General features: G+C 42.0%; 2 protein-coding genes across 4 annotated transcripts in view; one reads left to right on the forward strand and one right to left on the reverse strand.

The window, feature by feature from the left end:
- Positions 1-22,999, forward strand: part of AMELX (amelogenin X-linked) — a 677,225-nt gene that overhangs the window by 649,126 nt on the left and 5,100 nt on the right. The window contains exons 1-3 of one of the 2 annotated variants that reach the window (XM_066578005.1): positions 3,973-4,006; positions 16,243-16,319; positions 21,330-21,377. In XM_066578005.1, coding sequence (XP_066434102.1) covers positions 16,266-16,319; positions 21,330-21,377 — 102 coding nt within the window. In that variant the 5' untranslated portion in view covers positions 3,973-4,006; positions 16,243-16,265. Of the gene's footprint in view, positions 1-3,972; positions 4,007-16,242; positions 16,320-21,329; positions 21,378-22,999 lie in introns of those variants that run through there. The other variant, XM_066578000.1, reaches the window with a different exon arrangement.
- The window catches only part of ARHGAP6 (Rho GTPase activating protein 6), a 522,685-nt gene that overhangs the window by 127,953 nt on the left and 371,733 nt on the right, over positions 1-22,999 (reverse strand). The window lies entirely within an intron of this gene.

Below are 22,999 nucleotides of genomic sequence, written 5' to 3' on the forward strand. Positions count from 1 at the left end.
TAATGTATGGAACAGCCATGCGTGCAACTCACTTTTGTAACAACTGTTTCCATACTCTTTTTTTTTTACTTAGCAAAAGGATTAAAACATTGAGTTTTAAACAGAGAATTGTCTATAAATTGAAAAATATTGATATTTTACTTTTAGGCCAAATCGCCCAGCCCGAATCCTAGCACTATCTTGCACCTACTTATAAGGCAGGACTAAATGCTAATTTAATTACAGTGTAAACAGCAGATGGTTAATAGGAAGGGTCATATTCACTGTAAGTTGTATTTTTAGTGCCATATTTACAGTGAGCACATAGCCTCAAGTGATATTACACTTGTTCTTTGACCTAATTCTTTGGCAAAAAAATATTTAGTTCTAGCAATCTTGATAAAAGCCAGATCTCTGATGAAGCCAACACTGCGCACAAAAGCCATGGCAGAATACAACTGCCTGTAACACAGCTGATGTGTGAAAAGTAGCACTCAAAGCTGTTAGATATTCCAGGCCAATGAACAAGTTAGTGACCACAAACCTGTCAAAGCATATTCTCACCTTAAGCAAGAAGGAAGGGAAATGTTAATAACTTGTAGAATGCTCTATGATGTCTTCTAAGGACAATAAAGAGATTTACTTGGAATGTATGGACAGAATCTCTGCTACTTGTCTGTTTTTCAATGGCAGCAAATAGCAAGCAATGCGACAATTTAGTCACTTCATTGTAAATACAGTAATTAGCTTTTTAGACAATGATTGCTAAATTGGACTGTAGCTCTACGCACCTAGTATGGTGATCTGGGGATAGATACCATTTCCAAATTTCTACTTATGTTATTGTAAGCTGAATGGGCAACTTGTAAACTTTATAAGCGTGGAAACTCTACGATGAATACTTTAGGTTGATCGACATGGGGTATAAATGCAGATTTCACGCAGCAGAAGTGTATGTGGAAAATCCACAGTGTGTACAGCAGCAACATAGAGATTGAGATTTTACTAATTCTCTTTCATGTGCTGCAAAAAATATCTACAGTATAAGGGCTTAGTCACACGGGCGCATCGGCGCCCATGTTACTGCAGGTAGAAGACGGCCGCACTTCAGGACTGTCCGGCTCTGCTGGACTACTGGTTAGTGTAGGGGCTAGCAGTATAACCAGGAGCCATCAAGTGGCCTGCTAGCTTTCACATTTTGCACAACATAAATGTACAAACGGACATGAACCGCAAGGCACAGATCACACAGCAAGCTGCAACAAAACACAGATAGCAGGTCACACAGCAAACAGACAAGGATTCATGACTGCTCACCCTCGAGGTCATACAGAGACTGACCAGGAGCTGGGTTTAAATGTGAGCACAGACCCAGGAGATTGGCTAGCAGGAAGTACCACACCCAGCCAGCTCAATCAATTAACCCTGTGAGGTCTGTGCTGCTAGGAAGCTTAGAACTACAGATACCAGCAGCACACGTAACACGTCCGTCTTGAAGTACGGCTGTCTTCTTCCTGCAGTGAGGGCTCAGTCACACGGGCGCATTGGCACCCACACGGGAGTACAAGAAAACATGCGGCATGTTCTATTATGGCACATGGACACATACATACTCGCCAAGATAGTACATGGCCATGGGCAGCATGCAGCCAGTACGCAATGTCATTGCGTACTGGTTACGTGTCGCAGATGTATATCTCATAGCCAGCATGTTGCGAGATACACTTGTGTGAGCCCAGCCTATACTAAACTGTGGTGCGGATCTCAAACAGTGGTAGTGAGCAAAGCACAATTCTGGAAGTGTGATATACACATATTTTGTATCTGAATTATAGCAAATAGTCATCTCAAATTGCTCAACACAATTTATTGGAAATCCACAGTAAATTACTGGTCAGCTATATTGCTTTTCTCCATTGTCAATACAAATTAGATTTATGTTGTCGATTTTCACCGAATATCTGATGTGTATGGAAACCCCCAGAATGTCCACCAATGTAGATGCAGATTCAGTAAACCCAATGCATTTCTGTTTTTTATAGTTTTTATTTGTTTTTCGACAAATCAATGAAATACAAGAATATTTGCATAGTAATAACAAATTGCATAATTTTACATATTGATCACGCATTGATTTGCATATCATGTTCCAGCTTTGAAGAAGCTTGGTCTCTAAGTCATCATTACGTATGATTTTTTCCATTGAGTAAAGAGTTTATGTGTACCTGGCTCATTGAATTTGGCTCTAATGGTTCTCTGTATTCTTGATAGCGATGGTGTCGTATGCGACTGCTCAATGAAAGTGTTAATCTGTGATATCGGTTTCTCTTGCTAGATTTTTGTCAACCTGCTTTTATAGACAGAGAGGGCCTGTTTAATTTGCAAGAATCGGGTGTTCTAGTTGGGTGAGCCATCTTCGCTCTGTGTCATGCATGAAGTGGGCGGCTAGATTTGGGCCATTTAGGTGCCATGTCTTGTATACCTTGTCGTCTTTTCCTCTTCAGTTGGGGTGATCTATCAGGGGCAAATTCTTAGATATGAGGAAGGGGAGGCTGTAGCCCTTTCTCAGTTCCCTCCAAGTGATTATGGTGTCTCTTAGTAGCTGGGATTTCTTTATCTCTGCTGGGAGGTTTGAATAGGCTGTATGCAGGCAAGCAACTAACTTCCAGTGTGCAGTTAAGTTGGATTCAACTTAACCCAATCCTTTTTTGTAAGAGAGGAATTGCTGCTAAATGTGTCTGGCTGTCTCCCAATACCTAATTAAATAAACATGCATGTTTATGGGGAAGTTTGGCAATATTAAAACGGGTTGTCTATTCACTTTAATTGGACTCTGTTTCCGGCACAAAAGACCGATCCGTACTGATAGCGCCTGGCCCTGGAAATCAGCTGATTGTCATTGAACCCATTGGTGGATCTCATCAATCTGCTGCTGATGACCTATCCTGAAGATAGGTCATCAATAGTAAAAAGTGGGACGACCCCTTTAAGGACCTGCTACTGAGTTTAGCTCTGTTAGCTTTCAAGCTTTTTGAATTGCAACTGTAGTCTAGAGGACTCAACAGTATCCTGACGTACTGTATTATAAGTCAATAGGATCTCTCAAGATATATTAGATCAATCCATCATATCTATCATGGCTCTAAAGCACGAAAGCCATGACCATAACATTTACAGAGCCTTACACTTTCAATCAGGCAGTTTGTATACTTTGATGTTGTACCCAGATTTCTTCCCATAATCCCCAAGCATGTATACATTATAAACTACCAGAAGAGCTATCTCTAGCACATACATGTACCTGAGATAGGCCATTTATATTACAGAGACAGATGTCAGTCAATACATATACTTAAACTCTATTCCACATAATCCTTGAGTACTACATTTGTCGTATGTGCAGGAAAAGCTATTAGCATATAAGCCAAGCAGGTCTATATGATTCAATTCACTTCACAGATGCCAAAAAGCTGTTTTGACAGTCATCAGGTCGGTATACGTTGGGTTACCTTTTTTAACTGTCAACTATGCTCTTTTATACAGAGGTATACCCTAAAAACTATCATTTTTTAACATGACAGCCTAATGTATGCCACATTGGTATACATCACAGCCGTCTATCACACGTATCTATCAGGAAATCCTTGCCATATATACCCATAATGGAAGGCTTAAAGTTAATGTGCAGCAATAACTGACCTTTCAGTTAATACAGCATGAAAAAAATCTCTCATCAGCTTCTTCTGCACCAAAAAAACAAGAAAATAACTAGGTACAAGAACCAGAAGCCTGACTCTGCTGCCTGCAGCTTATAATAATATATCTCAGCAATGGAAGAAATGTGTATTTAGGCTAAAATTAACAGGTTTAATCTTCTTAATTAAGACTGAAAATACATTTGCTGACACCTTACACTGGTAAAAGGTGATTGGTTGCTGGTAAAACACAGCTTGATTTAAATAGCGTCACTTCTACTAGTCTGCACATATCTCATGCACAACCCATGAACTACAGGCAACTTTACCAGGTAAGACGCTGCTGACACATTTCAATTTGTATCATTCAAAGAAGCAACTAATCTATTCACTATCTTCATTAATCATATACATAAAACCATTCTGATTGTTCAGAAGTGAAGTCGTACCTGCGCAGTCTTTATAAAGAACACACTGAGAAACAGCTGAAATGGCAACCTGATATAATATGATTGGCAACAGGAGTATTCCAATAATACACTGCAAGGAAAGTCATATTCCTACTCTTGCACAGCAGATATGTCAGTAGTATATTATAGGATACAGCTTGCAGCTGTTTCATGCAGTCTTTACAGAGACTTTACTGCAGCAAATCTGCAGTGGTAAATCCAGACCATTTTACATCTTTTCCCCTTCAGAGTCTAAGAGTGGTTTCCCACTTAAGCTGAGATTCTGCTTTCCTGTTCTATTTGGGGAGCAGGAAAGGGGAATCCCTGCGGCCAAACGGTTCCTACTAGAGATGAGCGAACACCAAAATGTTCGGGTGTTCGTTATTCGGAACGAACTTCCCGTGATGCTCGAGGGTTCGTTTCGAACAACGAACCCCATTGAAGTCAATGGGCGACCAGAACATTTTTGTATTTCGCCGATGCTCGCTAAGGTTTTCATGTGTGAAAATCTGGGCAATTCAGGAAAGTGATGGGAACGACACAGTGACGGATAGGGCAGGCGAGGGGCTACATGGTGGGCTGCATCTCAAGTTCACAGGTCCCACTATTAAGCCACAATAGCGGCAAGAGTGCCCCCCCCCACTGTCAGCATAAAGATCGTTCTCCTCTGCCACAGCTGTAACAGCTGTAGCAGAGAAGAACGATGTTTGCCCATTGAATTCAATGGAGCCAGAAAAACAACAGGTTCCACTGAATGCAATGGGCTGCCCGCGATCGCAGGATGAATGGTCGGAAAGGGGTTAAATATATAACCCCTTTCCTGCAATTCATCCAGAAATGTGTTACACTAAAAATATATACCGGCGTATAAGGCGACGGGGCGTATAAGACGACCCCCCAACTGTCACCTTATACGCCGGTAATACAGTGGAGCAAAGAATAAAAAGCATTACTCACTTTTTGCATTCAGTGGAACATGCTGTATTGCTGGCTCCATTGAATTCAATGGGCAAACATCGTTCTTCTCTGCTACAGCTGTTACAGCTGTGCCAGAGAAGAAGGATTTCTCTTCTATATGTTCTCAATGGGGTCAGCGCTGCTGCCGCCGGCCCCATTGAGCGCATATAGAGAAGATTTATGGCCCTAAGAAGGACCGTTGGGGTTCTTGACACCTAAAATACTCCTAACACTCTCCCTATAGCAGCTCCAACACGATAGCGCTTTCCCTAAACTCATGTCAGAATGCATCCATAGCGAGCCGCGGGAGGGGCAGATTTCAATACTCGGGTGACACCTTATCTCCCCAGCCACTCACAGCAGGGGGGTGGTATAGGGCTTAAACGTTGCAGGGGGAAGTTGTAATGCCTTCCCTGTCTTTATATTGGCCAAAAAAAAGCACTAACGTCTCAGGGAAGAAAGTTAAATTAACCAGAACACCGCATGGTGTTCGTTACGAATAACGAACATCCCGAACACCCTAATATTCGCACGAATATCAAGTAGGGACCAGCAAGCAAGCACGTAAGATTCTTCATGGGGGCAGAGAAAGGATGCAAAAGGTGAGGCTCTTTTTATTTTAAAAAATGTCTTTACCTGCAGATTTTGCTGAGTGTAATCTGCAGAGGAATCAATTTGTGTTTGTTGCAGATTTTCAATTCCCTATTTAACTCAGCAGAAAAAATCGGCTACAAATCCATTTCCAATCTGCAGTATTACATGGCTGATATTCTCGCGTGAGTTTTGTGCGTTGCAAGATGCACAAAACTCGCACAGATATAGAAACCCTTATTTGTAATCGGTATATTTTCATGCTGCACAAAAATTGCAGCATGTTTTATTTCCTATGGGAGAATTTTAAAAAATCACACTCGCATGCACATGCCAGTTTCATGCGAGTGCAATGCGATTTTAATTTTTTTTAAAAATTGAAACAACATGCAACTTTCACACGTGTAAAAAACCCATGTAACAATCGCATCTACCGTGCTGCAGTGCGATTCTGTTGCAAAACAGATCACACTCACAATGAAAATCACACGTTTTAGAGTGCGATAGTAGTCACAGCTTCTTGGAATGATAACATACTTGCCCATGTAAATGTAGCCTAAGGCTGCACGCACACGGGCGGATTCCGCAGCAAATGCTGCCCACAGCATGCTATGGCAAAACGCGATTTCCTCTGCACAAGCAGAAATCAATTGCGATTTTCTGCTCATAGAGGAGAAATTGCAGCATGCTGTGATTGTGTGCCGCTTCCATGCGGACAGCTTCTGTTGAAGTCAATGGAAGCAGTCCACCTAGCGACCCTTCTGCAATCATCATTGCAGAAAGGTCGCAGGATCAGCATCATTGCCTAGCGATGGCGCCGCATAATTTGCACTGCGCATGTGCACCGCTGCACCGGCTGGCACATGCACAGCACAGATTAGAAGACGGCGGACAGGTACGCTGGGGTCACCAGCTGGGCACATGGTCGGATTTCGCTGTGGGATCCCACATGCGGAATCTGACCTGGCCATGTGCAGTCGACCTAAGTTGACAAGCTGCGGATTTAAAATCCACACAAGTTAGTTTATACTTCAGGTTTGCTACAAAATTTCTTTAAATCTCATCCAGTTTCCTACTACTATAATATGCTGCATCATTTTCGCAAGCAAATCAACAGTAGAAATTAGGCAGCATATTCACTCCATGTCAACATACCCATAAAAGCAGCTTTGTTTCTAAGATATGCCATTACTTTCTGACTGGTTAAAGTGAGAACGATGGGATCTCTACAGGCCAAAGCTACTTCAGAATGACCTGTAGTTCTGCCCTTGAGTTGTGTCTGGTATTGCAGCAGAGCCCTGTTCAATGGGTATATGCTCTATTTCTCTGTACAGTGGCTGATCAAGAGCAGAATTGCGCAGAAAAATTGCTGAAGGAGCCTTGCTCTTCTTGTGATTGCAAGGGTCCTAGTGACTGGACTATGAATCGCTTTTTGAGGTTGCAAGTCCCCTTTAATGTCTATATGTAATATGTTGATAATGCAATCTACAGCCGAGGAGATAGCGGGGTAGAGAAACTTCTTGTCATGTGGCTCTACCATCTCCTCCCCTGGGGGTGGCTTGGGACCCAACCATGTTACTGCTGGGGGAGATCACAGATCCTCAGATCTTCCAGATGAAATAAAGTAGTCCACACACAGGGCAACTTTCTGAACAAGAACTGGGAATGGTCGGTTCTGTCCGTTTACTGTAACTCTTTAAACTCCAATCCAAACAAACAGTCTTGGTACACATACAACAAGCTAGAGTGATGCAACAGGGAGGATTCTCAGGGTATTCAGGTGATCCACAGTCCAGGTTATCTGTGTGATCCCGCTCCCAGCAACTCTCTCTCTACCAGTCAACACTCACTCTCGTTGTCCTCCTCTCACTACGAAGCGGCTTGTCCTACTCCTCACGCTTAGTAGCAGCACCGAGGGCCCAGGCCGAGCATGAAGAAGTCGCTCAGCTTCCTCCATCCTCTCCACATGCAGACTGATCTGTCCAGTGTCTGTGTGCCTCACTCACTCACTGACTTTCTCCCTTCTCCTCTCCTTGCATTCTGCAAACTTATACATCTCACATCCTCACGTGACTATAAAATGATACACAAAATACGATACATTTTCCAGACAGGACTAGACATACCAGACATTAACCCTCTCAGTCCTGCAACCATTTAATCCACATAAATCTGATGTATTCCACAAACAAGACACTGACAAGACAATGGCTTGAGACAGACATATAACATTATGGAGGGGCCCTACTAAGTCTGAGCCACTACATTTCCCTGTAGAACAATATTTTGTGCTTTTTGTATGGAGGCATTTTTTATTATTATAAGAATCTAAATAGGAAAATCAGTCATACAAGGTGTTTAGATGAATGCTAGTATTGAGAAATAGTTTTCTGACACTGCAAATCTTTGAGCTTACATACTAATAAAAATGACTCCTTCCCAGAAATACATGACATATTCAATCTCTAAAGAATATATATAGCTTGAGACAACAGCAGACTTTTTATTCACTGTGCCCAATAACAATGGGGAGGTCTGGAAAGCAACCAAAAGGAACTCAAGACACTGCCAATGTATTTTCTACACTACACGTCACAAAGTAGATCAGGCCATCAGGAAACTTGGAAAAGACTTGATTCCTACAGAGCTCTGTGCTGTGACACTTGGATCTTTTCTATCAGATTTCATACCATACATGGCTGACAGCACACACTACCAAGAAATAGTATAGAATGGTTAAGTTATTTAAGGCTGAGTTCATATGTGCAAGCAGGGGTTTTTGGTTTTGATGATATCAGGGGAGCGTTTCAAGAAAATCTTTAAAAAGGCCTATTTACACAGGATGTTTATTATTCAGAATTGTTCAAAGTCCTGCACCCCCACGGAAATTTGAAGGTAGTCGTCCCGTTTAAAGGCATGTAACAACCGAATTAGAATTCAGAAAACTGAATGACGTGCCATTCAGTGTAAACAGCAGTCATTCACTTCTGAATGACTGTCTGTTTAAAGTGAAAAGAAGAGATCCCTCCCACCGGCCTACTCCTCTTCCATGCCAGCAGCGTTTTTAGTGATGTAGGTGATACTCGCTCCTGTGTAACAGCACAGGAACGAGTATCAATGGGACAAGATTCAAGGATCATTTACCCCACAGCTCGTCCCATCTAAATGGGGTGTAAGTCTTTTTCTATGGAAAACTACACCGAAGTTTGTCTTCAATGGACACAACATACTGGGAGTTGAAGTAGCTATATCATGCACCAATAACCTGTACTGTTCTCTACCATAGTGTATTAATTACATTTTTAAGATTTCCTTTTCATATATATTTTTTTTTACTTTTTACATCAGCCCACGTAAATCTTTATGCATGAACATATCCCAAGTGATAACACACTATAAACAAGAACAGGGAGATTTATCCAAGGAAAAGTGAAGAAGTTGCCCATTATGACCAATCAGATTCCAGCTCTCATCTTTTAGTGGTGCAATTGTAAATAAAAGCAGCCATCTGATTATGTTCTTAGTTGATTTAGCCCTTCTGTCGTACCAGTTTTAAAAAGCAGACCTGCAATGAACAAGGCTGGGGTCAAATAGACCTCATGGTACCACATGAGGGTTAAAGCAATCCTCCAGTTTCAGGACAAAATTCTGTTCTGTGACAGGAGGGGGAAGTGAGTATATTACCTGCACTTATTCTTCTGTCACCCTTCTGATCCGCTGGTTCAGGGCCTCTTTTTTAGTTGTCCAAGATGGCCACAGCAATTTTCTTACTAGCTAATGTACACTGTGCACTGTTGTCTAATTGGCTAAGGCTGATCACATGAGCATCTCTTGCCAATCAGAGCATGTTCAATGCATTGATTGTGTAATGAGGCATGACTGAGCGCAGACCTATGAGGGGAGGAAAGCAGCGAGGAATTAAGATCGTAGTCACGGCGGCTCTACTGCTCCCCTAAAACGGGGACAATTGCAATCTGGAGTGGTATGCCACATACAGTGGTAACTTTGGCAGTTTTTATGGCCTGCTGCCCGCAGGGTCGGGCGTGGTAACATGGTAATAACCCAATGGGGTGCTAACTGCTTAGTCGGGCAGGGGAAGATGTAGTTTTGTCGTGACGCCGGTTCATGTACAGGTAGGGACCCGTTACAAACAAAATAATAAAATACAAAAAGTGGAGAAATAAATAAAAGGGGGTAGAAACTCTATGACCCTGGAGAACGTAGTGTGATATCTCAGTGCAGGTGTTAGATTGGTGGAAAGGGACTTAAGGAGTCAAAATAAAACAACACAGCTTTATTCCTATAGAGCAGATGAAAGTACTCAGTTTCTCCTCTTCACCCTTTTTTTCACTCTGGTTCTCTCAGCTGACAGTTCTGGGCTCCAGAGTACTCACACTTGTGATGTTGTTTCCTTCCCACTGCACTGGAGAGCTCTGCAATGACTTGCAGAGGCTTTCTCCTTCTTCCTGGTCTCTGTCACATGCCTCTCTGAAATAGACTCCTGGACTAGACTAAGGTAACTCCGCCCACTCCTTCCTTTTATACTGTCACACTAACCCAGCCTATAAAGGGTATCTACCAACCACATGCCCTCTGAACCTGGCTAAACACTCCTCTGACGTTTACTAGGTGACTAGTACTCACTTAGAGGCTGGAAAACCTTGTCAGTAAACCTTACACAGTGCATAATGGTGAACATCATAACCACAAAACACTTTACATTTAATACACATATTTAACACTGTCATCACTGCAGAAGTAATGGAATACCCAACTCTGGGATACTACAGTAGTCTAACACTACCAATGCACTGTGGGAATTACATAGCATAAAGATTGTATTGGCCATCTCGGATGGTTAAAAACAGGACCCAGAACAAGTGGGATGTAGGAACAGCAGAGAACAACTGCATGTAATCTACGCCCCACGCTTTCCTGTTCTGGGACAGATTTTTGTCCCAATACTAGAATGTCACTTTAATGCAGTGCTAACATACCCAGGTATGCAAGCCCCCAGGTAGACAACACATGCATCCTAGAGGTTTTAGTAATATAGTTGGCTGCATTGGCTTGTATTGTATCATGACCAGGGTAGGTCAGAGTCACTCCCGCTGCAGCCAACACATCCCTTCCCAGGAATAAAACAAGACACCGCATTTTGGATTAATTGGCCACAGCAGCCATTTATTATACACACGAACAAATAACAATTCCAGTTTATTTTTAATCCGAACAACGAGAGGGAGGTCCTTGGAGCCCCACAATCTGGTGCATAACTCGTTAACCGTACCTTGTCCCCAACCGTAACATCTGGCTCAGGGGCACCACTAGCCACCTTAATTGGCCAATATTGCATAGAATAAATCGGCCTGGAGGGACTCCCCCGATAGGTCGTGTCTCCAGCACCAGACAACCAAAATTAACATGAAGGAGGGAATACTAAAGGTGAGGCCGTACCCACCAGACTCCCCCCTCCCAACCACTATAAAACTGACTCCAAGGACCCCCCACCCGCCAAGCTGCCATGACAATCTTTTGTATCTATCCGCCAAAACATCCACTAGCCCTCCATACTCACCAACCACCAACATAAGGGAGGGTAGGTGGGACTACCAAGTTGTTTTTCACCTAAAATGGCGCTCACTACTCCCTATCCCTCTTATACCTTCTGACTCCACCCCCTAAACCTAACTCTCCCCCCCCCACCAGCATCCCATTCAAACTCAACCTATTAAAACTCCTGCTCCAGCTGCCATTACCCCACCCCCATTAACTCTTTCCTCTCCCTCATTCCCTCACCACCCCAGTCATGAGTGGCCTACACTAATGAAACCTGCAGTTCCCGCTGCGGCCCCTACTTTCACATTGTTATGCTTTATTTACCTAGATTAGGATATAAATGGACAAATTACTGTAGATTTTATGGACCAATAACACTACATTATGAGCACACCTGTCAACTTTTCAGAAGGGACATCAGCGATATTCCATATAGGAGAACAAAAGTGCTGCACTTAGAATACAGCACAGAATTTTTGTAATGCCCTCTACTTATCAATGGCACACCCCCAAGTTACAGCATTTCAATCACAAATCATACATATGACTCTTTCAGCACGCCCCAAAATGAATACAGACCAGACCCCAGAACTAATATATGACTCAGTGACCACACCCCCTAAATAAAGTTATAGACAACAGGGCCTTAGCGGGGCTTTCTGTGCCTAGAATGGTTTCTCTGGATGCACTCAATTACTAAACAGTTGTGAAAAACTCAAGTACAATACATGCACATATCAATTGTATTTATAAAAATATATTTGGGGTATTTCAACAATACTTCTGTATAGAACGTGTTACCCAGCATGCCTCTTGCAATATACATGCTGCCTTTGCTGTACAAGAAATGCATTATCCACCTGTACACTGGCTAATAACAGAAATTATACAGTTTGGTATCATAGCATTGAAAAACAGAGCAGAAAATAATGTTGCACGTGCCTATGAGCGATAACTGTGTTTATATTTCGCCTCATCGCATTGCTTTCTCCAGCATACTTCACCGCCCACTCTTTTCCACATGCCTGCTTCAAGAGCAGCCGCACAAGCTACACTGTTAACATCGTGACACGTGTATAATTATACAGGTGCTTCATGAAAGTTGCATTTTGAAACAATAAGCAAAGGATTCTTTTATACCATCATATATACCCTGTGAGTGCCAGTTTCTTCTGAATCACTTAAGAAAGCTGAAGATGAATTTACAGCTGTGAGTTTGTGTGCAGGATGCCTTTCCAGCAAATATGCGGCTTCAGATGCCTTCTCCAAGTTAATGAACAACAACGATAACTTCTGTACACTGAGCTCTCTGCCCACAGAACAAATGAGCCAGGATCCGCTCATTTTTAATCAAAAATATGGATAAACATGTGTCAGAGATGTGCAAGTGAGCAATTGATTTGTCTATGACTGCCCCTTGCGCCCGCCTTGGTTGTGTACAATGTGAACTTCAATGGAGTTAAAGAGAACCCAACACATCATTGGATATGTGAAATGGGCTGCATACCTTTACAGCTGGGAGCTGCTGTGGGCAAGTGGGGGCTAGAAGAAAACATAAAAAACGCTAGCGGAATTAGCGAAGACCTAGCGGTAAAGGTATGCAGCTCGTTCAACTTGTCAGAGGACATGCTTTCTTTAAGGACTACAACGGAGATCCCTTGTAATGTGGCAAGTTGACCATTACTTTCTTAGAAGCCCGTGTAATGTGTGGTACCAAGAATACAAGTACAGTATATGGCCTAAATATGCAAATCTTCATCCTAAATCCAATATACGCACTCTGAAGTTGCAGCTTTCATTTAAAAAAGGCTTAAAGAAAAGTAGAGTTGGAATCATAGAATGGTAGAGTTGTCAGGGACCTCCAGGGTCATCAGGTCCAACCCCCTGCTCAGTGCAGGATTCACTAAATCATCCCAGACAGATATTTGTCCAGACTTTGTTTGAACACTTCCATTAAAGGAGAACTCACTACCTCCCGTGGTAACCTGTTCCACTCATTGATCACCCTCACTGTCAGAAAGGTTTTTCTAATACCTAATTTGTGTCTCCTCCCTTTCAGTTTCATCCCATTGCTTCTAGACTTTCCTTGTGCAAATGAGAATAGGGCTGATCCCTCTGCAGTGTGACAGCCCTTCAAATATTTGTGGACAGTTATTGAGTCTCCTCTCAGCCTTCCTTTTTGCAAGCTAAACATTCCCAGATCCTTTAACTGTTCTTTATAGGACATGATTTGCAGACTGCTTACCATCTTGGTAACTCTTCTCTGAACTTGCTCCAGTTTGTCTGTTTTAAAGTGGGGTGACCAGAACTGGACACAGTATTTCCGATGAGTTCTGACTAAGGAAGAGTAGAGGGCATGGACGTAACTATAGAGGATGCAGGGGATGTGGTTGCACCCGGGCCCAGGAGCCTTAGGGGGCCCATAAGGCCTCTCTTCTCCATATAGGGAACCCAGTACTATAAGTAAAGCATTATAGTTGGGGGCCCTGTTACAAGTTTTGCATCGGGGCCCGGGAGCTTCAAGTTACGCCTCTGGTAGAGGGGGAACGTGATTGGTTGTATTGTAGAACTACTTCACTTTTCCTTTGCACCAATTTTCATATCTCTACTCCATAATTAGTGTAAATCTCTTCATCACAATTATCCACCTTGTACAATGTTAATAACTATCCAGCCATTGTGAACATTGCTATGATTCTTAGTAACTATAGAAGGTACAAAACTATAAATCACATCAGGGCCCCAACTTTTGGAAGACCCACAAGCTTTTTACTCTACATGATGATTTATCGTCCAGAAGCACACTGACACGGTCATGCTATACATCCAAATAGTACAAAAAGGCAGCATCTGTGGTGCAACAAAATATCTAGCTGGACCTCCTTTATTCCTCAAAATCTCATCATAGCGACCTTTCGACTACACTCAGGAGTCTTTATCAAGCTTGATAAAGAGTGCAGTTGAAACGTCGCTGTCATGAGATTTTGAGGAATAAAGGAGGTCCATCTGGATATTTTGCTGCACCATGGATCCTGCCTTCCTTGCATTATTTGGACGTTTGAGTGGATTGTGGGTCTGATTCCTGAAGGCGTGCAACGTTCCACTCCACCCCATGTTGGTTTTGGGTTAGTGCTGCCTGTCTTTCATGTACGGTCATGATATACAGTGCTTTTCACACAATATACACTAAACACAGGATGTTTATATTGAAAACAGATCAGAACAGTCAGGCTGGTCTCACACACCCGGGTTGAAATTGCGGAATCCACGATTTGCACCCGCACAGACGATTCGCGACATTCCACACGCTTACAATAAAACATTGAGCTTTCCGCTCAAGCAAATGAAATTGCAGCATATTTTATTTTAGTGCGGACTCAACACGGACAGCTTCCATTGAAGTCAATGGAAGCCGTCCGACCCATGGCCCATCCGCAATTGACATTGCGGACAAGTCGCAGGTATCCACGTCATCGCCTAGCGACGGCGCGGGAAAAGTAAAGTTTTAAACTAAAATTCTGTATTGCGCATGCCTGACAGAGGCTTTCCGCGACCATCCGCAATACAGGAGTTGAAAGGTATGCACTGACGCCACGGACAGGGCTGGATTCGACCCGTTCGTGTGAGACCGGTCTTACACATAGTGGAAACATAAATCAGTTTAGTGGTTCTAGAGGGTGCAGAGGCAGCAATCACATCTGGGCTTTAGTTTCTGACTAAAGGAGTCCAAAGACCACTCTGCCAAATTAGAAGACACTAGTATAATAAATGGCACATGGTGGGCAGGGCAGTGACTCTGTTGCTGACTTTGCATTGGGACGCAGGAACTTCATAATCACCACTTACTATGTTAGTTAACCTTTGAGGTCATAAAAATAGCATGTGAATATAAGGTTTTGCACTTGCTAAACAAGTAGAAAAGATAAAAACTTACCCCAAATCTGACAATTTTTGTGAAACTTCTAGGATGGTTATTTTTAGGATGAAAATAACAGGGTGCAGTTAAAGATGTGACAACACTCTTCCCTTTCCTGTTAAAATCACCACTATAAAAAGATCATCTAGATAGAGAATTGAGACCTTCAGAATAAATAGAACTTATTTTTGGAGGGATGTTGATGGGAAATCACTAGATCTTTGCTAAAATAAAATGGCACTTTAATTGAATTTGCTTTATCTAAGTAAATATAATTCTGTATTTTTGTTATGGATTAATATTTAATATTTCTTTGATGACGTTATGTGAAGTTGAAGAAACAGTGGCATACTGTACATGATAACAAGTACATAGAGAAGTTCAGTGCCCAAGTTTAAGATAAAATCTAAGGCTTTACTGCATACGCTCCAACACACATATGACAAACACCGCTTGGAATAGTTATAACTAAGGATTAGAGATGAGCGAGCATACTCGATAAGGCAAACTACTCAAGCTAGTATTGCCTTATTCGAGTACCTGCCCGCTCGTCTCTAAAAATTCGGGTGCCGGTGTGGGTGACAGGTAAGTTGTGGCGGTGAGCAGGGGGGAGAGGGAGAGCAAGATTACCCCTCCGTTCCTCCCCGCTGTCCCGGCCCCCTGCCGGCACCCGAATCTTTAGAGACAAGCGGGCAGGTACTCGAATAAGGCACTACTCGCTCGAGTAGTTTGCCTTATCGAGTATGCTTGCTCATCTCTACTAAGGATCAAACGCCTCAGAAGTTGTCCTGTATATGTTGTGTTGTATGTAGTAATTCAACAAAATCTTGGATTTGATCTAAAGCCTGGATGCTGAACTTTTCTATACACTCCGCAAGAAATTTGGTGTAATGCTCCATTTCATTTGTGGCCAGAGGCAGTTATTGGTGAGCTGGACTATATTTTCATTTCCATAGTATGTCATAACCTACTAATTAGTAGGTAAGGAAAATAATTAGATAAACGCAATGTGGAAACTGGATGTTGAGCTTGCTAATAAGATTGTGCAGTAGTAATTTAGAACATGTATTTAACTCTACCTGAATCACACTTGCAGGTCTACAATAGTCTTGTGACATTATGAAGTTTTGGATTATGTTCACATCACTCCTTGGAGCTGCTTTCTCCATTCCAGTAAGTTTAAATTATACTATGAAATGCATTTCCAATGTTTGACCTAAACATATTATTATTATTATTAGTAGTAGTATTTTGTATTTCATAATATGTTTAGTTGCAAGAGTAGTAATATTATTTCAAGGTCTACCACTCATGATTAACCCTTTGCAATCAAATTTTGGATGCAGGGTTTCCTAGGGGGCTTTCTCTTTCTGCCATTATACAATGGAGCCATCTGCTGGCTAGAGCCAGTACTGCAGTATGTGACATGCCGGAGAGGCCCAGACAACAAAGCAGCCGGCAATATATAGTAAGAATACTGGACATCTTCCGACATCGGAGCTGCACAGGCTTCAATCAGAATGTAGGAAGATGTCAGACAGTGGATTGGAAAGGGTTAAAAGAATAAGTAACAAACAGAAGATGACCATAAATTCTGATTATAACAAACATTTTCCCTGAGTTGTTATTCACAGTTTGGAGTAACCACTTACTCCTCCTTGTCTATAGGGAAATTAGTCAGTCAATTGGAAAACCAATTCTTGTACAAATACAGTTATCTGTTTTTCTTAGTAATTACATTTTGATTCCTTAACCTAATGCCAGCTTTTTGCATTTCTATAGATCCATAACTTCTTCCAAAGAAGTAAAATCAAAATCAAGACTCATAAAAGATATTACTACAATAGGCTTTGTGCATATATTCCTAGTAATGTATATTATGTACTTGCAGGGCAGAATCACGCCAGAGGATTCAATACCTTTGTATCAGATAATATAATATGCAAGTATCCCACAACATTGGGGCATCAATGATTAGATAAAATATTAGTGCACTCCTATGACAACATTAAAGGGGTTGACCAAGTCGTAACATCTCGGGACAACTCCTTTCCCTTGCACTAACATAACAGATAGTGATATAGTCACCTCTTACTGCCCCTCAGTGTCCTGCCGGGGTCTGTGTTTACAGCTGCAGTTCTGCCTGGTTTACAGGATATCACAGGGGCTGCAGCCAATAGAAGATCTCAGCGATCAATCGTAGGTATAAGACATGGGGCTGTCCTTGTCAGGACGATCAAGCTGATTTAAGGTAGGGAACGCCGAGACCAATGTGTTGATGAGGGAAAGCACTCCCATTCCTGTGTATGTCTCATTATGTGTTTCTCATGTGTTGGTGATAAATACATGTTTATTTTATGTTTATGTTGGTCCATAAAGGACATGCCATGTTGTGACGTGTTGGTAACATTTGTGCAGGCCAGGTGAATAAGCCCTGCACAAACATGACCATGAGATGTTGCAGACCTACTACCTCAGCAGAGCAATGCTTTTTTGCTGAGCTCTGTTATGGGTTGCAGCCCCTGCGGGGTCCTGTAAAGCGGGCAGGACTGCAGCTCTAAAAAGACCAGAGCAGGGGACCGAGAACCAGCAGTGGGACACAGCAGGAGCAGTGAGAGTTGAATACATCACTATTTGTTATGTTAGTGCATGGCAAAGAGTTTGTCCTAAGATGTTACAACACAGACAACCCCTTTTAACTGAATACAGATTTCTATTTACAGTAGTTTGTATTCTGCATATGACATAGCAAACAAAGGCTGTTGTAAATAGGCAGTCAGTCTGGGAAAAAAGCATTGCTCTGCTAAGGTAGTAGGTCTGCAACATTTTTGGTCCACTGTCTTTCTCATTTGAGAGAGACTAATTGTTACGTTTGTGCAGAGCCTATTCACCTGGTCTGCACAAATGTTACCATCGCAATATGACATATTCTTTATTGACCCACATGAACATAACATAAATATGTCTTTATCACCAACACGTGAAAAACACATAATGAGACATACACAGGTATGGGAGTGCTTACCCTCACTAACATATTGGGCTTGGCGTTTCCTGCTTGCAATAAGGTTGATCGTCCTGAAAAGGACGCCCTCATGTCTTGTACCTACAGAGCCTCGTCTATCTCTAGGTGACAAATAAAAATAACCATAGAAACAAAGCAGGACAGACAGGAGACCACTGCCACACAAAACGAAACATGAGTGAGGCATTTGCACACGAACAAACGGAAAAGATTCTTTCAGGCTTCCGCGCACCTAAGAACAGAGGGGATTAAGGCATAATTCAGACTATATTAAGGCTTCAGACAATTACCCATTTGACATTGTAGGGAAACAAGCATCAGACATCACTCATGTGACGGAACGTGGGAAGACACAACACATGACTCAAACAACAGACTGAGTTACAAATTGCATGCACACACACCAAGAACCAGGCGGATGCAACAGGATCCTAACAGCAGGGCTCTGGGACAGACAGATAGAGCTCAAGACAGCTTTCACACAGGCAGAAGACATCCGCAAAATAACTGGCACCCGTCACAGGGCGCAGCCAGGTTTTATACGATTCCATTATCACTAATTGGTAGACTAGGGCAAATGACTTCCTGTCCACCAATCAGTCCATGCACTTCAGGACACAGAGGCGTAACTTGAAGCTTCTGGGCCTCAAGGCAAAATCTGTAACAGGGCCCCCAACTATAATTCTGTATTCATAGTACTGGGCTTCCTATATGGAGAACAGAGGCAGAGAGAGAGGAAGCCTGAAGTATTCATCATGGGCATATCCTGAGGGACCTATTCCAATCACAGGAATCCGTAAGGGAATCCCAACAGATGGCTCCTAAGAGCACTTTTGAAATGATAGGCTAAAGGCATACCTGTTGTGGATAGCACACTACAACACTCATTTTGCTATGTTGTATTAGAAAAGGCACAACACTATTAAATGCTTGTAAAGTCTGTCCAGGACTATACCTCTTCCAGGACCAATTAGATAGCAGTCCAAGTTAGAGTTTAAAAAGGCTGTTAGTAAGAAGTGAAATCAAGATGCTCTCCGGCCCATTGAGGATGCACAAAGTTGCTAGATATCATGGTTATTGAGGAATACTACATGTTTCAAGAGCAAAGCACTCTTTTCCTCGTGGACCTAAGGAAGAAAACTGAGATATTTGATCTCACAAGTCTTCTGTATTTGCAAGTTACTTGCTTAGGTATTTATAAAGTCAAAAAAATATTAATACAGTCATCCAAATTCCAGAAGTTCTGCATCCCTGCGTATAGTGTGCAGTAGATGATGAATAATGAGGTAGAGAACAGAATTCAGATCCTTTTTTCAGACAGCCAGTGGGCTTAATGTGCTCAATGTCCAGGTATTCCTAGTCTGTGAGTGCCAGATCTCTGCAGAGTTAGGACATCTGGATGAACTATATGTAGTACATAGTCCTGACTCGGCACACAGACTCAGAGATGATGAGAGCAGCAGCCACCCATCCATGGGCTAAATGGATTTGAAATCTGTTTATTCATCCTGAAGCATAATGAAAATGAAATCCAGAAAAAAATAAAAAATTATGAAAATCTGTTCTTCACAATATCCTTACATTTTGCCTTAGTAATGCTACTTGTACATACTATGTTACTATCAATTAGAGTTTAAGGGTTAAACAGACAAATGTGTTTGTGCACGTTTTTGCGCATGTGAAAATCACGCCTGAAAAACACAGCAAATAGAAGCCATTGATTTCAATGGGTTTGTTCTCATGAGCATATTTCATGTTTGTATTTCCTACATGTGTGAAAAGATAGGACCTGCCCTATCTTTCTGCACTTAATGCAGCTAAAGTGCTTTAGAAGTCTATGGCAGGTTCAAAAAAATCAAAGGGAAGGGTGTGACACTACGGAAAACACAGGCAAAAGAAGACGGCTGGCTCTTATTAGGCTTTTATAGCCACTCAAGTCCACGGAAAGGGGGTGTCATATGTGGGTGTTAACTGGCCCTGCAAGTGCAAAAATCACAGTACTATGTGCAGATGCATGCAAAAGCCTTATTATTGCCCTCTCAAAAAACTTGTTCAAGAGCAAATACGCTGCATTTCCGTGCATACTTTCGCCTGTCGAAGCCCTAGGGGCGGATTCAGATGAGTGTAGGCGCAACTATGCTCCGTGCTGATGAGGGGAATCCCTTCACCGGTTTTTCAAACTATGCGCCAGAGCGCAGGAGCTTGAAAATAACCGCAGAAAGACAGGTGCCGCCCGATCCTTCCTACACGTAGTGCGAGAAGGATAGGGCAGGTTCTATCTTTTCTTTGCAGTAGAATTAACGGGCGAGAATCCCAATAGGAAAAAACGAAACCACCGAAATCCTATTGAAATCAGTGGTTTGGTTTTTTCCTGATTATCACGGCCGAACAAGAGGAGAAATTCACGTTCATCTGAATAGGCGTTTAGGTCAAGAAAATTCCTGATGCTAGAAGTGTCCATAGGCCTCCTCCAGTCAGACAGTGGCCAAAAGAGTGTCCTTTTTGCCTTTGTCTGGATGCTGTAGATCAGTATAATGTAAAAAGGTATGAAATAGCATAGTAGACTATGCTAGTCTGTCTATTAGAGTTCTGCAAAAAAACATATATACTGTATAAATATGGGATATGGGAGAAGCGGAGGGTCGCCTGTCATTTATTCTCCGGCAGGCTCTTTACTGATGGCAGGGGCAGTAACCAAGTGAGCTCCTGATGACGACAAGCTACTGCTGGAGTTTGCTGGCTGATCTAACTGGCCATATATAGTAAATGTTCATATACAGACAGTTATGTCACTGCAGGTTCCCCATGGAAGTGGAAGAAGATAGCAGAAGTTGCTCCTCGGTGCTCATCCCTCAGATAGTCTCTTCCTGGCCATGCTCCACAACCCTGAGGAACAGTAAACTACTTCTCCAGTTTGGGGTAAAGTGGAGGTGTAGGGTGCTGTATAGGCAACATATCCCACTGAATGCCTATGTGGTACGATAGGTTACAGTCATTTTGTCAGGAACATATATCTGATGGTAGGCTCCAAATGTGATGTTGACAGGCCCCAACCTAAGTATTTGAGCTACAGTTTGAAAAGATTTCCAAGTAAAGTACTACATGTTTATGTGTTCCATACTCTTCATATTACTAACGTGACACATGTTTAATTGCAGCTTCCGCCTCATCCCCAGCATCCGGGATATGTTAATTTAAGTTATGAGGTAGGGAAATAAGTGTTTTTCTGTATCTTTTTATATATTTGTTCCCACAGGAGATGGGTCTGGCATCGACTTACGCTCCTCTCCTAATTAAAATAAATATGCACATTTGGCTGACCCAAATATGCATATTTATAATGGAAAAAGAGATGTCGGCCAAACAAGCAGGTACAAGAACATGGATGAGAGTTTGTACATATCAGTAGAAATTATCCATTTTTTCAGGCATTTATTTGCTGTGTAGGGTCAGCTTTAGCTGTGCTCCTTTATAAACACAATGACCTGAGCATGATACATCCATAATAATGCTTAAATTAGCTTTTATTGATTTTGATTAATGAGAATTTGGAATTTTCCTTTTAAAATGCATACCTTAACAGATTAAAAGCAGATTTGATAGAACTCCTCAATTAATCTAATCATAGAAAATGTTGTACCCCTTTGGGCATATCATTATGAAAATCAACAGCAGCCACTTGGGAGATGCCATCAGTCTAAATGATATCAATCAAAACTCTCAGTTGGAAAATCAAGAGAAATTAGACCTCTCACACAATGCCCCCAAACTATTCACTTTTAGAACAACACTGCAGCAATTACCTTTCTCCCTTCTTAAAGGAACAGTGGGCATAGAAATCCATAGTACATCTAAACAAGGTATACTCTTACCTTCACTATTTGTCAGTATGTAGCATTTTCTGCATGTTCCTGAAACAATCTTGTAGAAATATCCTGATCTGTTTTTGGATGGAGACTGACTCGGGGGTGGGGCTTGGACTGGGGGCAGGGCTTAAAGAGTAACTGTGCTTTAAAAAAAAATTACATGTCAGAGTGACATGGTTTGCTTAGTGGAGGTCTGGGTGCTATGTCCCATGCTGTTTGCTGACAAAAGGGGCAAAAACGCTCACCCGGGTGCTGTCCCCTTCGTCTGCCATCGTTTCTCGTTGATTCTTCTTGGCAGCTGAAGATGGACACATAGATGTCAATAGAAACGATGACAGCTAAAGTGGCACAGGGCTCGGGTAAGTACTTCTGCCCCTTCATTTCAGGGATCAGTGTGGGGTCTGAAGACTTAAACTCCCACTATCAACTTTTGACAAGCTGCTCCGAGATGTAAAAAGAGTTTTAAAAGTGCAGTTACTCCATAGCATTTTTTGTCCTACTCCAGACATGGCAGAAGAGGGAGGCTGTTGTTCTTACAGCCAGACACAGGATTTTTAGGAGGAATTGCATGACTGATCTGGAAAACATGAAGATTCCTTTCCATATTTCTCAGTTTTAATTGAAATATAAAACAAAATAGAATCAAAAGAAAGGAAGTAATGATGGGAGGAAGTGATGGAATTTTTAATGTTTTTTTGCATTTTTGTATAGTTGGTGTTCTCTTAACATCCTTTTCGAGTGCAAAAAATGTGTCTCACGATTTACAGTATTTGTGAGTACATCCAATTAGAGGTATGTTTTGCCTGGAATCACTATTTATGCCCTGAACCTTTATACTTTAACCATGGTACAACATATGAAAGGTAATTGGATATGCCTCATATAATCCAATACTTGTCAACAGAAAATACTATGCTGACCTGTATTCACTCATTTACATGGCAGGTGCTTTACAAACTTGG

Source organism: Eleutherodactylus coqui, chromosome 1 (genome assembly GCF_035609145.1).
Source record: "Eleutherodactylus coqui strain aEleCoq1 chromosome 1, aEleCoq1.hap1, whole genome shotgun sequence".
NCBI classification, from domain to species: Eukaryota; Metazoa; Chordata; class Amphibia; order Anura; family Eleutherodactylidae; genus Eleutherodactylus; species Eleutherodactylus coqui.